The 16639-nt window shown below is 55.1% G+C and overlaps 1 protein-coding gene across 1 annotated transcript in view; it reads left to right on the forward strand.

Moving 5' to 3' along the window:
- POLE (DNA polymerase epsilon, catalytic subunit) overlaps positions 1-15587 on the forward strand; it is a 31124-nt gene extending 15537 nt beyond the window's left edge. The window contains exons 24-48 of the mRNA XM_074843958.1: positions 1206-1401; positions 2119-2333; positions 2598-2700; positions 2898-2978; positions 3051-3173; positions 3258-3476; positions 3772-3981; positions 5219-5362; positions 5698-5838; positions 7495-7648; positions 7729-7835; positions 8664-8840; positions 9249-9472; positions 9597-9817; positions 10411-10615; positions 11061-11234; positions 12405-12530; positions 13047-13179; positions 13292-13481; positions 13599-13727; positions 13831-14024; positions 14242-14442; positions 14711-14836; positions 14962-15051; positions 15236-15587. Coding sequence (XP_074700059.1) covers positions 1206-1401; positions 2119-2333; positions 2598-2700; positions 2898-2978; positions 3051-3173; positions 3258-3476; positions 3772-3981; positions 5219-5362; positions 5698-5838; positions 7495-7648; positions 7729-7835; positions 8664-8840; positions 9249-9472; positions 9597-9817; positions 10411-10615; positions 11061-11234; positions 12405-12530; positions 13047-13179; positions 13292-13481; positions 13599-13727; positions 13831-14024; positions 14242-14442; positions 14711-14836; positions 14962-15051; positions 15236-15349 — 3997 coding nt within the window. The 3' untranslated portion in view covers positions 15350-15587. The remainder of the gene's footprint in view (positions 1-1205; positions 1402-2118; positions 2334-2597; positions 2701-2897; positions 2979-3050; positions 3174-3257; positions 3477-3771; positions 3982-5218; positions 5363-5697; positions 5839-7494; positions 7649-7728; positions 7836-8663; positions 8841-9248; positions 9473-9596; positions 9818-10410; positions 10616-11060; positions 11235-12404; positions 12531-13046; positions 13180-13291; positions 13482-13598; positions 13728-13830; positions 14025-14241; positions 14443-14710; positions 14837-14961; positions 15052-15235) is intronic.
- Positions 15588-16639: the final 1052 nt, after the last annotated feature.

Consider the following 16639-nt stretch of genomic DNA (forward strand, 5'->3'; position numbering starts at 1 on the left):
GTGACCAGATACGATCTCCTTGTTTGGCTCTGAGGTGTGCAGGAGAACTTTGACTTCTGAGGACTTCTAATACTGTTTATATTCAACCTAATCTGTTTAAACTCACCCGTTTCTGCCTTCCCATCTCTCAGGAGTTCACAGATCTCCTGTAATGCTTTCCCTAGATGTTTCCCCTTCCTTCTCCGTCTGGAAGAAGGAACAGGTCCTGCCACTACTGTCACATTATAGGATAGTTGTACTCAAACTTCACTGATTTCTCTGCAGCCTCCTAAATAGGAATGTTCACTAGAGCAGTAGCAACTAGAGAGGTGCCCACAGACCTGGGTCTGGCTCCAAAAAATGCTGTCACTGCCCTCTAGCACCCTCTGTCCTTACAGCTCTATGCTTCTTTGTGCTTAATGCCCCACTGGACAAGCTCCAGCATCCGCCATCTCCTGTCGGTGCCTTTCTGCAAGCATTGAGTCCCTGCCACAGGAGTTGAGGTGATGCCAAGCACTGAGCATAGGACTCTTATCTCAGGGTCTATTGGTTTATTGTAGTTTGGGGATGTCAGCAAGTGCATTTATTTCTTGGTTGCTCTCCAACCGAAACAGCCTGGAGGTGGCTGGCAGGCACCATCATCAGTGGAGAAAGAGAAGACTGCCTACAGGAACGTGGTCAGGTGGGAGGAGGGCTGGCCAAGTGATGTAGGTTTGAGTATCTGCTCTCTTCTCTTAGCTGATGTTCCCGTAAGGTTTTTCTTGAGCCATACAAACAATTGGTAGGGCTGTGAAATGCAAAAAAATGTAAGAGAAAAGCAGAGAGGGAGGAGTGTTCCTGCAGTTGTCATGGCTACATCCAGTTTCTTCTGAATCCCTTTGCCAGCATCTGAGCTGGCAAAGTTTCCTCTAAACCTCCTCCTAATATCTTCTTCCATTTCCCCACCTGAGCTCTCGCCTCCTGCCCTTTACTTGTGTGCAATTAAGATCATTCTCCCAGTCGATGAGCTGGAGCATGAGCTGACGTGCTTTTGCAGGCCAAGTTGAAATGGTTGGTAGAGCAGCTGTAGATACTCAGAGATCCTCCTGGTGCTGAGCACCACGGCTCTGTTGAACATGGTGGGCAGCAGCGTGGTGGCCTGGAGCCCTGGCAGGAGGGACCCAGCAGGATCCTGGGGGATATGTGCCTTGGCCCAGGCCAGGCTTTGCCCACGCTGTGTCTCCTAGGTACGCGGTATTCAATGAGGACGGGACCCTGGCTGAGCTGAAGGGATTTGAGGTGAAGCGCCGGGGGGAGCTGCAGCTGGTGAAGATATTCCAGTCTTCTGTATTTGAAGCCTTTCTGAAGGGTAGTACGCTGGAGGAGGTCTACGCTTCTGTGGCCAAGGTGGCTGATTACTGGCTGGATGTGCTCTACAGCAAGGTAAGCGCAGCCCAGCACGTCTGCACTCCCAAGGTGGAGCCGAAGTGCCAGAAGGCACTGTGGGGAGGGTGGACTTCACTTGCACAGAGTGATCGATCCATTATGCCTCTGGTGGTCACTTCCATCATATTTCTGCTGCTTTGGTTCTCTAGGGCTGCTGTTTAGTGTCTTTTAGTGCAAGGGCTCTTCATTCAGTTGTAACTGTGGGTGAGCAGTGTCCTTCTCCAGTGATGTCCTTCATGGAGCTGATCTGGTGGCCCTCAAGGAGATGTCCCCCAAGGATGTTGGCCAAGGGCATTCGCTGAGGCATAGAATGACAAAGCCATTTGCCTGCAGAGTGTTTTATGAGGAGCACAGAGACATCAGCTATATGGGGAGAGCAAAGAAAATGCAAGAAACTGGGGGGTGAGAAGGACTGAGAGCCTGGTTGGGTCCTTCCATTTTGCAATGACCTTGTACAACAAGTTCTTGATGAGCCCAGCTACTTTGTGTACGCAACACAAAGCAGTGCTGCCCAGCCTAGCCACAGCATAAACCAACGCAAGCCTCAAACCCATGCTCTCTTCAATAGGCCACGTTGGCAGCTGCAACCAGGAGCAATTCCCAGGCTCCTCATAAAGAGCCACACCAGCTGGGTGTGGGCGCTCCCTGTATCTGACAGCAGCAAGATTTGAGCGTTAGGTTCTTGCTAGCTTTGGGTTTTTTCCTCCCTTTCAGGCTGCCAACATGCCTGACTCGGAGCTGTTTGAGCTGATCTCGGAGAACCGGTCCATGTCGCGCAAGCTGGAGGACTACGGGGAGCAGAAGTCCACCTCCATCAGCACTGCCAAGCGCCTGGCAGAGTTCCTGGGGGACCAGATGGTGAAGGATGCAGGGCTGAGCTGCCGGTTCATCATTTCCAAGAAACCAGAAGGGTCTCCAGTCACTGAGAGGTAACCTCATCTTGAGGGGCCAAGGCTTTTGACAGGGCAACCAAGAGGGGAAGGGCAGGGTAGCAGAGGGTGAGCCAAGTGATCACCAGTCGCTGGCTCAGGCTGTGAGCAAGACCAGCAATGGGTAATGCTGTACCAGCGCTGCATGGTGGCCTCTCAGGAGTGGGAGGAGAAGCCTTGGAGGATCTGCAGGATGGGAAGGGGATTGTGTGCTGCTGGGACCTTCCTCTGGGTGGGTAATAAGTGCTTTCCTGCCTTCATCAGGGCCATCCCCCTCGCCATCTTCCAAGCTGAGCCCAGCGTGCGCAAACACTACCTCCGAAAGTGGCTGAAGAGCCCCTCGCTGCAGGACTTCAACATCCGTGCGGTGAGTGGGGCACCCCTGCGGATGGCCCCAGCTCCAGGATAAGGGCTCACCCCTTCAGAGGCGCAACCTGGGCAGCAGCTACTCGCGCTCGCAAAGCAGGGTGCTGGGGGTGGGGGTCCTGGGAAGATACTTGGTCCTGCATCTGGTGGCCTTCTGCTCAGCTTTCTTTGCTACCTGCTGCTCTGCCCTCTTCACAGATACTGGACTGGGACTACTACATTGAGAGACTGGGTAGCACCATCCAGAAAATCATCACCATTCCCGCAGCCCTGCAGCAGGTATGGGACAGCACGGGGGCAGGAGAAGGGCTCTGACTGGGGGACTCGGTGTGATCTGGAGATGCTCTCTAGGTAAAGAACCCAGTGCCACGGGTCCGGCACCCAGACTGGCTCCACAAGAAGCTCCTGGAGAAGAACGATGTGTACAAACAGAAAAAAATCAATGAGCTCTTCACTTCAGAAGGCAAGAGACAGGTAAAGAGGGTGAGGGGAAGGTGCTAGCTGTGCTGGTGGGCCTCTTCTGCAACCAATGTCATCCTGCTGTCCGTGTTCCCTCAGGTGCTTGCCAACCAGCCCCCGGAGGGGAAGCCCAGCTCACAAATTGGTGACATAGAGGACTTTGGGGCTGCCAAGACTCTTCAGTCACTGGTTCCTATCGCAAATAAGCGGAAGCGAGTCCCTGCAGCAGAGGAAAGCCAACAGATGTCCCAGTACCTGGAGCTATCTCAGTCCTGGCGAGAGATCCTGGGTCCACCTCCTCCCCTGGGCACCACCAAGGTAGGTGGAGCAGACTGGGCAGGAGATGCCCTGAGGCTGTGCTTGTCTACCCAAGCAGCTTGCTTGGGTGCTGCCAGCTGTGGGTCTTCTGAAATGCTCTGCACACCCATGGCTCAGGGCTACAAGGAGAAATACAACCACTGATGGAGAGAAGGGGGACAGCCGTGACTTCACAGCTGGGGCAGGAACATGGTGTGGGCTGGGGAGTGGAGGGCTAGGCTGTATGGCGTAGTGTTGGGCTGGGAAACTGGCGCTGGTTTCTGGCTCAACTCCACTGACGCTGTCACCCGCTCAGGAAGAGCGGCTGGTCTGGCTGCGCTACCACCAGAAGAAGTGGGAGCTGCAGGCTCGGCAGCGGCGGGAGCGGCGGAAGAGGCGGCGTCTGGAGGACGGTGGGGTGACAGCAGGCGGAGGAGTGGTCCGTGATGTCCTCTCCAAAGGGCTGAGCGGCTACCTGCGGAGGACAGCGCGCAGCATCCTGGACTTGCCCTGGCAGATCGTGCAGGTACTGGGGAGGGGACCTGCAGTCAGGGGCATAACCCTTGCATTTACACTATCTGTGGTCAAATGGTGAAGTTCAGGGACTGCTGACCATGATGTCACTCTGGTGTTAACCCTGGGGCCAGGTGGGCCTGCAAAGCCTCAGGTTCATGCACATCTGTATGGAAAGAGAAACCCACGTGGTCATTCTTGGTGGTGAATCTGGGATGTGCGTGTAGATCTGCCAGTGGGGCAGCTCCTGTTCAGCCCATGGACGGCACTGTGCAGTAGTCACAGAACCACAGAGACACTGGTTGAGGTTGGAGGCAACTCTGGGGTCCATCTGGTCCAACCCCCTGCTCAAGCAGGGCCACCCAGAGCCAGGTACCCAGGTCAGCGTCCAGATGGCTTTTGAGTATGTCCAAGGTGGGAGAGTCCGCAACTTCTCTAAGCAACCTGTGCCAGGGCTCGGTCACCCTCACAGGGAAAAAGTGTTTCCTGACATGCAGAGGGAACCTACCATGTTCCAGTTTGTGCCCATGGCCTCTGGTCCTGCCACTGGGTACCACTGGGAAGAGCCAGGCTCCATCCTTTTTACGCTTTCCTTCAGCTATTTATATACATTGATGAGATCCCCCTGAGCCTCCTCTGCTCCAGGCTGGAAGGTCTCAGCTCTCCCAGCCTTTCCTCATGTGAAAAATGCTCCAGTCCCTCCTTCATCCTTGTGGCCCTTTGTTGGAGTCTCTCTAGTATGTCTGTGTCTCTCCTGTACTGGGGAGCCCAGCACTGGACACAGAGTGCCTGTGATGGATGCAGGATTCTGGTGATGCCTGGAAGCAGCCAGCGTACAAACACTAAGGTGGGGTGGTGTCATCTAGGTGTTTTCACAAATCCTCGTTACACATGGCCATCTGAGCCCAGCCCCTTGTCACCCACTTCATCTTCCAGAAAGGCTTTCAGAGCTGCAGGCAGTCCCTGTGCATGGGATGGTTGGTCCAGGATGTCAGAGTGACTTGGCTGACACCAAGGGTCAGCTGGAGTTGGTTGGCCAGCCTTAGCCAGAGAGTTTTCTCCGTGGTGCCCTGGGACAGTAGCAGGACATGGGGACTCCAGCACTGAGAGCGATGACTTTAAGTCCCCTGCTGTCTTTGTGGCCACCAACTGGCCATATAGATCCACAAAGTGCTCTGCAGCTTAGACGTAAGCACTGATAACGTGTTGGATCTCCCTGATAACACTAACTTTGTACCCGTGTCCTGTAGATTGCTGAGACCAGCCAGCCTGGGCTGTTCAGGCTGTGGGCGGTGATCGGGAGCGACCTGCACTGCATCAGGCTGAGCATCCCCCGGGTCTTCTATGTCAACCAGCGCGTCCCAAAGCTGGAGGAGGGAGTGGCCTACAAGAGGGTGAGGACCTACTCCTTCTGGAAGGGGAAAGAGCTGCTTGCTTTGAGATAAGGTGTTTCACCTCTGCTGCAAGCAGATATTGCAAGCATCTGCCTTACAGGACCTCACTGTCCCACTCCATGGGTGTACCTCATCCAGTCCCTCTGCTAATCCCAGCCTGCCCAGAAAGCAGGCTCTCTGTTTTGGGAATTTGTAATTTCCTTAGGAGAGAGAAGCACCAGGAGCTGGGCTGGCTCAGACCTCAGCTCCTCGCAGCCCTTAGAATTGCCCCAGCTCCTAGGAGCTGTGCCACATGGTGTGATGTACCCCGCTAAGCATGTCCCTTACCTCGGCAGGTGAACAGGATCCTGCCACGCTCAAACTTAGTTTACAACTTGTACGAATACTCCGTCCCTGAAGACATGTACCAAGAGCACATCAATGAAATCAACGCGGACCTCTCTGCTCCAGACATTGAGGGAGTGTATGAGACACAGGTAACTCCTCTGGGTGCTTGTTTTTAAGGATTGCTAAGTGGTAGCTTGTTAGTCTGAGTGCTGGTGGGACAGGAGGACATCTGGCACTTGAAAATTCAACAACTTGGTGAGACACCAAAAATCAAAGACCTTGCACAGCAGAGTACTGGGGAATATACCCACGTTCGTATGGGCAGAGACTCTGAGTATCAGCACATGGTTTAAGGCATGTCAGGGAAAGGGGATTAAGTTTGTTTGTGGGGAAAGAAGGCATTTAAGCAGGAAGGGTGATCTTCCTCTAAACCAAACTAGAACCAGCCTGCTGGTATTTGAACTAGAAAAGATAAGGGGTATTTAGAGCAGCTTAGCCACTTCATCTGCCAGTTCCCTCAGGACCTGCGGATGCATCTCGTCAGGTCCCATGGCCTTGTGCATCTTCAGGTCCCTTAGGTGGTCTCAAACCTGATCTTCTCCTACAGTGGGTGGTTCTTCGTTCTCCCAGTCCCTGCCTGTGCTTCCTTCATCTTGGGCAGTGTGGCTGGAGCACTTGCCAGTGAGGATTGAGGCAAAAGTCATTGAGTACCTCAGCCTTCTCCATATCCCGGGTAACCAAGTCTCTCTCTTCCTTGCAGAGGGGGCCCACATTTTCCCTAGTCTTTCTTTAATCACTGTTGTATCTCTAAAAGTTTTTTTTTTTTTGCTGCCCTTGATGTCCCTGGCCAGATTTAATTCTATAATTAAAGGAGGAGTGAAGGAGAAGAGCCAAGCTCTTCTCAGTGGTGCGCAGGGAGAGAACAGGAGGGAGTAGGCACAAACTGAAACATGGGAAATTCTATGTAAATATCAGAAAAAACTTCTCCTGCAAGGGTGGTTGAGCAGGTTGCCTAGAGGGTTGTGGAGTTTCCATCCTCAGATGCAGAGAACCCAGCTGGACACAGTCCTGGGCAAGGAAAGATCTGTCTCGATCTTTAAACATCTGCAGTGCAATTCTGAGCATGGTCTCCAAAAAAATGTAGCAGGACTAACACAGGAGCATGAGGAGGAGAATGTGAGGGAGGGAATGGCTTCCTTGCAGGAATGGGACTTAGGGGCATGGGAATACATTGGTTTGCTAAAGGAATCTAGAAATGGGATGTACTAGGGATCTATAAAATCAAAACTAGCATGAGGGAAGCATGATTAGGCAAGGAATGTTTATTGCTTCTCACTGTTTTGGGACTAGGTCCCACAGCAAGTCATTCAGGAGGGGTCTTCTGTAGTGGTGGAGTTCACAGCTGTAGGGTTAATAAAACAGGGCAAATCAGTGGTGGATCTCCCACTGTGCCAATTATCTGGTGGTTCAGATGAAGCCTTTGTCTCAAGGGAGTGCCAAACCACAAGTTGCAGGGCTGCAAGATTGCCCAGATATCGTTCCACACATCCTCCAAAGTGCAGTCCTGCTGCTGCTGCCCTTGATGGTGGGATCTGGGGCTAGATAGGAACACATGTGAGTTAAGAACTGACATACCTGTTCTGTATCTCCAGCACTGGCAAGGGTGATAATATCAAACTCATGCCAGAGGCACCTCAGGTGTGTCCTACCTGTGGTTTTTAAGCTGGGTTGTTCTAGGTCTGAAGCCCCCAAGAGGAGCTTGGTAGTGGAACGTTGTTCCACCACATCTCTCCCCATCATTGCAGGTGCCACTGCTCCTCCGCGCCCTGATCCACCTGGGCTGTGTGTGCATGGTCAGCAGGCAGCTCGTCAGGCACCTGGCGGGGCGAGAGGCTGAGACCTTTGACATTGAACACCTAGAGATGCGCTCGCTGGCCCAGTTCACTTACCTGGAGCCAGGTGAGGCACCCTGGGAGAGGGGCTCGTGGGGCACCCGGGACCTGGTGCCCATGGGTACCACTGATGCTCTGTGTCCTTAGGAAGTATTCGCCACATCTACCTCTACCACAGCTCCCAGGGCAGCAAGGCGCTCTTGGGCCTCTTCATCCCCTCGCAGCGCAAAGCTGCTGTCTTTGTGCTGGACAAGGTAAGGTGGGACTTGGGAGACTGGGGGATTGGGAGTACTGGTGGATGAAAAGCTGGACATGAGCTGGCAATGTGTGCTCACAGCCCAGAAAGCCAACTGCATCCTGGGCTGCATTGAAAGAAGGGTGGCCAGCAGGTTGAGGGAAGTAAATTCTGGTGAGACCCCACCTCGGGTACTGTGTCCTTCTCTGGGGTCCTCAGCACAGGAAGGACATGGACCTGCTGGAGCAGGGCCAGAGGAGGCCACAGAAATGATCAGAGGGATGGAGCACCTCTCTTGTGAGGACAGGCTGAGAGAGTTGGGGTTGTTCAGCCTGGAGAAGGCTCCAGGGAGACCTTATAGTGACCTTCTAGTAATTAAAGGAGGCTTATAAGAGAGATGCGGACAGACTTTTTAGTAGGGCCTGTAGTGATAGGACGAGGGGTGATGGTTTAAAACTAGAAGAGGGTAGACTCGAAGAAATGTTTTACAACGAGGGTAGTGAAATAGTGGAACAGGTTGCCCAGAGAGGTTGTAGATGCCCTGGAAACACTCAAGATTAGGTTGGACAGGGCTCTAAGCAACCTGATCTAGCTGAAGATGTCCCTGCTCATTGCAGGGGGGTTGGACTAGATGAGCTTTAAAGGTCCCTTCCAACCCAAACCATTCTATGACTCTACGATGGGGATCAGACAGCGGCAGGTTTCTCTGCACATCGTGCATCCCTGCCACGTTTCAGCAGGGCTCGATGGAAGGCATCCCGTGATGTGCGGGGGGCAGAGCCTCCCAGGACCGCGCAGCCCGGGGTCCCTCTCACCCCGGCTCTGACCCAGTCCCCCTTGGGCACAGGTACGCAGCAACCAGATGCCAAATCTGGCCACCCTCTTCTCAGCGGAGCGCAGCGCGCTGCTGGAAAAGGCGGGTGAAGAGCTGCTGCCCCCAGACAAGCACACCTTCGAAGTGCGTGCTGAGACCGACCCCAAGGCTGTCTACAGAGCTGTTCAGCGCCTGCTGCTGGGCTACAAGGTGAGATGAAGGTGGGAGGAAGGTCCCTGCGGGACCTTGTCCCTGCAGACATGTGGGAAGGGGAATGCGTTTTGGAAGGTAACTGGTGCACCAGTTCCTGCAGCACCTGCACGTAGCTGCTGGCCTGAAGGTCAAGGGTAGAAGTGGGTGTTGCTTAAGGGCTTTTTCATGCTTGGGGTGGCTTCTCTAGGACAGAGCCAGCAACGAGGCCACCTCAGTATCTCCCCCCATCCCTGCGCTCAGCTGAGGGCTGGTTGCACGGGGGTGGGTGCTTCAGGAGTGCTGGAGTGTGCTGTGCCCACTGTGGGGACCTGCTGTGGGGACAGGCCATCTGGCACTGCCAGCTTCCTGCTCACCAGAGGCGCTCACTGGAGACCTGCATCAGGGCATGTCCTCTTCTTTGCACAGGATGAGCGCCGGGGCCCCACACTGGTTGCTGTGCAGTCTAACTGGGACCTGAAACGGCTGGCCAGTGGGATCCCTATCCTCGAGGAGTTCCCCTTGGTCCCCATCCGGCTGGTAGATGACATCAGCTACTCGGTCCTGGACTGGCAGCGCCACGCTGCCCGCCGCATGATCCGCCACTACCTCAACCTGGACACCTGCCTGTCGCAGGCTTTCGAGATGAGCAGGTGCTCGGGGTGGCTGCGTGCTGCCGGGGCTGCCGTGCCCTCCAGGGTACAGGGGATAGGCAGGGTCCCTGTCTTCTCTGCAGCTGTGCTCACCCTGATGACCGTTCGCCTCTCTGTGCCCCAGGTACTACCACATCCCTATTGGGAACCTCCCCGACGACATCTCCACCTTTGGCTCTGACCTGTTCTTCTCACGCCACCTCCATCGTCACAACCACTTGCTGTGGCTGTCGCCCACAGCCCGCCCAGACCTGGGGGGAAAAGAGGCTGATGACAACCGCCTGGTCATGGAGTTTGATGAGAGAGCCTCTGTGGAGATAAACAACCCTGGCTGCTATTCCACAGGTGTGGAGGGAGTAGGGTGGTAGCGCTGAGTGGGGACAGAGCTGTAGAGGGGTGGATGTGGCCTCCAAAGGGTCTCTGTGTTGACTGTAGTCACTAGCAGCTTTGGCGTTTGAGCAGCAATCTGGGCAAGGTGCATGGAAAGGGCATGTCCTGGGGCAGGGAGGTCACCTGCAATATGTGCAGGCATCCAAATGCAGATTCTTCCCCAATTCGTAGCCACCACCAGCAGCACTTGACCACCTGCAATGTGTCAGCCCAAGGGCAGACTATGACATCTGGGCATCCCTGGTGACCCTAGGACAGGTCTTTTTCAGAGGCAGAAGCAGCTTGAGTGGTAATCAGCTCTTCTGAGCTCCTCTGATGCAGATTCCAGAAAAAAATGGTGGTCTCCAGAGGGTTAGTAGGTCCAAGTCTTGTTGGAAGACAGGTGCTGGTTGAGAGTCACAGCTGTGAAAGCATCTCCCCACTTGGTGTGGCAACACCTATAGATCACCTTTGTAACTGTGACAAGCACTTCTGCCAGAGGGGCAGGTAGGGTGTCCTTGTTGGTCCTTTGCCCTGCCTGCCCTCTGAGAAGTTGTGTTTGCTGTTAGTGTGTCTGGAGCTGGACATCCAGAGCCTGGCTGTAAACACGGTGTTGCAGTCCCACCACGTAAACGACATGGAAGGAGGCTCCAGCATGAGCATCAGCTTTGATGTAATTCAGCAGGCGTCCCTAGAAGACATGGTGACAGGGAACCAAGCTGCCAACATCCTGGCCAGCTATGACGAAACTGCCCTCTGTTCCAACACTTTCAGGTATGGCTCTAGGAGCTAGCAGGAGGTGGAGCATCTGGTCTCCATTCTGTCGGGTCCCCTTGGGGTCCTGCCTCTCATTTTCTCCTGGTTTTAGCCTTTCCCAGGCTTGTGCCAGCAATGGGGCTTGTGGGGTGCTCTAAATATAAATTCAGGCATCTTACAATGGACTTCTGAAGATCCTGGGCTCAGAACTGCCTGGTGGCTCAGCCAGCAGATGTATGGGGATGTTGGTGATACTTTGCCCTTTCTTGTTTCTCCTTTCTTCATACTCCACCAGGTTACAGAGGCTTATATTTACCCTGTGGCTCATGTGCCAAGGGCTCATGCATCTCTGCTCTGGCAGAGTTCCTGCTCTGAATCCTCCAGCATATCAAAAAACATGTCCCTGTCTGGAAGGGGTTGCTTGTAGCTCGTTGTGGTGATGCTGGTCTCTGCTCCCTGACAGGATCCTGAAGAGCATGGTGGTGAGCTGGGTGAAGGAGATCACTCAGTATCACAATGTCTACGCAGACAACCAGGTCATTCACTTTTACCGCTGGCTCCGCTCTCCTTCCTCCCTGCTCTATGACCCGGCACTGCACCGCACGCTCCACAACATGATGAAGAAGCTTTTCCTGCAGTAAGTGAGACCTGGAGCATGCCAGGCTGGTGAACGGGGAAGGGAGAGGCCTGCTGTTAGTGACTGAGTCGCTGTTGGCACCCACAGTCACTCCTCCCTGCCACAGCCTCCAGAGAGGTGGGCAGTTGGTTGGACCCCCTGTACTGTTTGGGTGAGCTCCCTTGCGTGGCATCACTGACATCTCGACTCCTGACTCTGTTGGATCAGCGTGTCCTCCACGGGTTGCATCTGCTGATGACACCAAGTTGGGTGGGAGCGTTGATCTGCTCGAGGGTAGGGAGGCTCTGCAGAGAGACCTGGCCAGGCTGGAGCGATGGGCTGAGGCCAACTGGATGAGCTTCACTAAGGCCAAATGCCGGGTGCTGCACTTGGGCCACAACAACCCCCAGCAGCGCTACAGGCTTGGGGAGGAGTGGCTGGAGAGCTGCCAGTCAGAGAGGGACCTGGGGGTGTTGATTGACAGCCGGCTGAACAGGAGCCAGCAGTGTGCCCAGGTGGCCAAGAAGGCCAATGGCATCCTGGCTTGTATCAGCCATAGCGTGGCCAGCAGGGACAGGGAAGGGATCTTACCCCTGTACTCGGCACTGGTGAGGCCGCCCCTCGATGAGTGGGTTCAGTTTTGGGCCCCTCACTCCAAAAAGGCCATTGAATGACTCGAGCGTGTCCAGAGAAGGGCAATGGAGCTGGTGCAGGGTCTGGAGCACAGGTCTGATGGGGAGCGGCTGAGGGAACTGGGGGGGTTTAGTGTGGAGAAGAGGAGGCTGAGGGGAGACCTCATGGCCCTCTACAGCTCCCTGAAAGGAGGGTGCAGAGAGGGGGGATGAGCCTCTTTAACCAAGTAGTAAGTGATAGGACAAGAGGGAATGGCCTCAAGTTGCGCCAGGGCAGGTTTAGACTGGATATTAGGAAGCATTTCTTTCCAGAACGGGTAGTCAGGCGTTGGAATGGGCTGCCCAGGGAGGTGGTGGAGTCCCCATCCCTGGAGGGGTTGAAGAGTCGGGTTGACCCAGCGCTGAGGGATCTGGTGGAGTTGGGAATTGTCAATGTCAGGCTGATGGTTGGACTGGATGATCTTCAAGGTCTTTTTCAACCTAGACGATTCTGTGATTCTGTGCTCCTTGGGCTTTGCCTTCCTGCCCTCTGACTCCTGCTCCTATGCCCTGCCTGCAGGCTGGTGGCTGAGTTCAAGCGTCTGGGCTCCTCGGTGGTTTACGCCAACTTCAACCGGATCATTCTGTGCACCAAGAAGCGGCGCATCGAGGATGCCATCAGCTACATGGAGTACATCATCAACAGGTGGGGTGTGCTTGCCAGGGCCTGGAGCTGAGGCTCCCAGATGACGGAGCTGAGGCAGGGCCCAGCAAGGAAAATGCTGATTTTTTTGCCTTTTGATGGGCTTCAACACTGAATTTCAATTTTTTTTTTTGGCAAAGCTACTGAAGGGATAAGACTTCCCAGTTTTCTTGGTGTCATACCTGGAGTAGGGATCTGTCCCTTAGCTGTCCTCTAAGGTAATATTCCAAGAGTACTCATAGGATTCAATCCAGAAGAGACCTTCAGGACAACTTATGGTCCTCAGCATCTCATCCCCTGGCTGGCCCTCAGCATCCCAGCTGTGGTACAGGCACCTCGACATAAGCATGGGGAGCCAAGTCTCCTGGGGCAGGGCTTCCCCTGGGGTCCCCATCAGTGGTTAGATGGGAGAGGGGAACCCCCTCACTTCTTGCCAGCACCCCGTGGGTGTCTCACAGAGAAGGCTCTGAACTAGGGATGATGCTAATGCTATAGGTGACTGCAGTCTTTCCCCTCCAGCATCCACTCCAAGGAGATCTTCCACTCTCTGACCATCTCCTTCTCCCGTTGCTGGGAGTTCCTGCTCTGGATGGATCCAGCAAATTATGGAGGTATCAAGGGAAAAGTGGATTCCCGTGTCCACTACGGGGAGGTAAGAGATGGGAAGCACTCAGTCCCCCAGGAGCAGTGTGCTGGGTGTTGAGCTGAGTGGGGAGGCATTGGCTGGGCATGAGGGACTGCTCTGATATCACTGGCTCCTCCAGAAGGACACCAGCAAGAGGCAAGTGTTGGAGGAGGAGGACAGTGAGGGAGAGGAAGAGGTGGCAGCAGGGGAAGAAGAGGAGGAGGAAGGGGAACCAAACGTGGAGGAGCTGCTGGAGAACAACTGGAACATTGTGCAGTTCCTGCCCCAGGCCGCCTCCTGCCAGAGCTACTTCTTGATGATCGTGTCGGGTGAGCTGTCCCAGGGAGGGGACGAGGTCGCTTGTGCCTCTCCTGTGCCAGGGAGAGCCTGGAGTGGGGCGGCTGCTGGCATGGACTGCAACTGGAGCCTTGCCCATGTCTCCCCAGCCTACATTGTGGCCGTGTACCACAGCATGAAGGAGGAGCTGCGGCGAAATGCCCCCGGCAGCACCCCCATCAAGAGGAGCACCAGCCAGGTGTCCCAGGAGGCCCTGGGGGAGATGGGGGCCATGCCCGGTGAGTGCTGAGCCACGGGCAGCCCTGGTGCAGGCAGAGAGCCAACACCTTGCTGTCCTCATGCCACCATATGGCTCAAGTGCTCTCTGCTCCATCTCTCTAGGCATGATCACCTTCTCACAGGATTATGTGGCCAATGAGCTCACCCAGAGCTTCTTCACCATCACCCAGAAGATCCAGAAGAAGATGGTTGGTTCTCGTAATGCCACTGAACCTTCAGACATGTTCCCAGTGCTGCCTGGCTCCTACTTGCCACTCAACAACCCGGCTCTGGAGTTCATCAAATACGTTTGCAAGGTCAGCAGGGTGGGCCAGGCCCCTTTTCTGAAGGTATGCAGTCAGGACTCAAATTCTGGTCCTTGTCTGTGGCTCACATTTGCTGCAGCTTTCCTCCAGGAGTGATCTACAACCAGTTTGTCTTGCCCTGCATCCACGTGAGGTCAGGAGGATACAAGCTGTCCTGGTGAGGACACTCTTCTCTGCTGGTAGGCTCACCTGGCTCTTGTTCTTGTAGGTCCTCTCCCTGGATGCCAACATAACCAACCAGGTGAACAAACTGCGCCGGGACCTGCTGCGCCTCATCGAGGTGGGCGAGTTCTCAGAAGCAGCCCAGTTTCGGGACCCTTGCCGTTCCTACGTGCTCCCTGAAGTCATCTGCAGGAACTGCAACTTCTGCAGAGACCTGGACCTGTGCAAAGACCCTGCCCTCTCCCAGGTGCAGCCTCTTTCCTGGGGACACCAGAGGCCCAAGCATGGCAATGCTGGAAGCCGGTCAATCACGTTACCCCTTTGCTTTGCAGCTCTGCTTGCTGCTGGTGATCAGCCTCACCTAAAGGCCATTTCCCGTTCCCCTCCTTTTGTAGCTGCCTGTCATAGGTCTGAGCATCCCTTGGCTTGGCTGATGCTCTGTCCTCTCCAGAAACTGGTTACACACCTGAGTGCTTGTGACTCTCAGTGCTTACCTCCCCCCTCTTTGCCTCTAGGAGGGGTTGGTGCTGCCCGGCTGGGTCTGCTCCAACTGCCAGGCACAGTACGACACTGATGCCATTGAAACGGCGCTGGTGGAGGCCCTGCAGAAGAAGCTGATGGCCTTTGTGTTGCAGGACCTGGTGAGTGTGGAGGTCCCCTGCACTACCCATCCCGTGGGCTGGCTGAGGCTGGACACATTTGCTCTGCCCCTGGCAGAGGGGCTCAGCCTCATCTCCTGGCCCACCTAAAACTCCTTGGCCTCCAGGTGTGCAAGAAGTGTCGTGGCGTGAAGGAGACGCACATGCCCGTGTACTGCAGCTGTGCTGGAGACTTCACCCTCACCATCTCCTCCCAGGTACACCTGCACCCTCCTGCCTAGCCCAGCCCCATGCGAGCAGGTCCTTCCCTGTTCCTCTGCTGCTTCCGTAACTCCTTGTCCTCTGGGACCTGCTGTGCTTCCCCCTGCCCCACCAGCCCTGCCTGGCCACCCCCCAGGGGTGCTGGGCAGCCTCCTTCCCTCCTTGCTCCCTTCTCCCTAGACCTTCCTGGACCACATCAACATCTTCCGGAACATTGCCCGGCACTATGGCATGGCCTACCTTCTGGAAACCATCGAGTGGCTGCTGCAAACCACTCCCCAGCTGCAGCAATGAGGGGGTGCTCCTCCTGCCTGCACTCCACCATGTGCCAGACCCTCACGATGCAGCGCAGGCCTCCTGCACTGACAGAGGGATGGCAGGAGCCATGCCAGGGATGGGGCTGCCTTGCCCCCAGGGGCCTGGTGTGGGGGCCTGTGGGCACCAGAGACTGGAGCTGTGCTCCCCAGGTCTGTGCTGGTCTCCAGGTGTGGTTTTAATGTTGAATTTCTATAAATAAATGGATTGTAGAGGGCCGGTGTCATTTTTGGGGAGGAGAGAAGCAGGGGCTATGGGGCATGCCTGCAGTTGGGGGGATGGAGCTGTGTCCTTGCTGGGCAGGAAGGACCTGGCCCTGTCTGATCCATGCCTACTAGGGGGCAGGAAGGCTGCAGCCTGTCCCCTCCAGCATCCCAGAGGGCTGATGTTGGCCTGTAATGTGGCAGTGCTCCTCTGCCCTGCAGTGTGCAGCTGGCTGGAGCCTGTGCTTTGGAACATGCCCCAGGCCTGGCTCTGCCCCTTGCTCCTGCCCACCCTGGGGGAGAGAGGGCACAGGGCAGCAGCCAGAGAACTTCCAGTATACTTTGGAATAAAGCAGGGACCTGAGATGGCCTGTAGTGGTCCAGACCCCTGTAAGGAACATAACAAAAATATCACTATGCTATGAAAAACATAACAATCCTCTGATGAATCTCCTAGTACTTTTTAACTTTGCATCATGGACCAGAGATACCAGGTAGCAGCATTAGACTCCTCCAAGGAAGCCACCTGAAATATTTTTATTCTAGGGAAAGCTCTCACCTCCAGCATCCACCCAGGCCTACTGCCAGGCATCTGCTGGTCTCTTCTCTCCTTTGTTTTAGGGTCATCAGATCCCAGGTAGCCGCCCCAGACTCCTCCAAGGAACATACCCGAGATGTGTTTTCTCCTGTAAAGGAAGATTTTTGCTCCAGAATCCACCCAGGATTCCTCCCAGGCATGTCCTGGAGTCTTTTCACCTCTGCTTTAGCAAGACCTAATCCTGGGTAGCAGCCCCAGACTCCTCCAAGGAACATACCCAGTGTTTTTTTCTCCCTGAAAGGATGCTCTCTTCTCTGGGATCTGCCCAAGATTCCTCCCAGACATGTCCCAGACTGTCCTGAGTCCTGCTGCAGGGACCAGAGATACCAGGTAGCAGCCTTAGACTCCTCCAAGGAAGCCACCTGAAATATTTTCTGGGGAAAGCTCTCACCTCCAGCATCCACCCAGGCTTACTGCCAGGCATCCCCTGGTCTCTTCTCTCCTTTGTTTTAGGGTCATCAGATCCCA

This window comes from Strix aluco, chromosome 18 (assembly GCF_031877795.1).
Source record: "Strix aluco isolate bStrAlu1 chromosome 18, bStrAlu1.hap1, whole genome shotgun sequence".
Classification (NCBI taxonomy): Eukaryota; Metazoa; Chordata; class Aves; order Strigiformes; family Strigidae; genus Strix; species Strix aluco.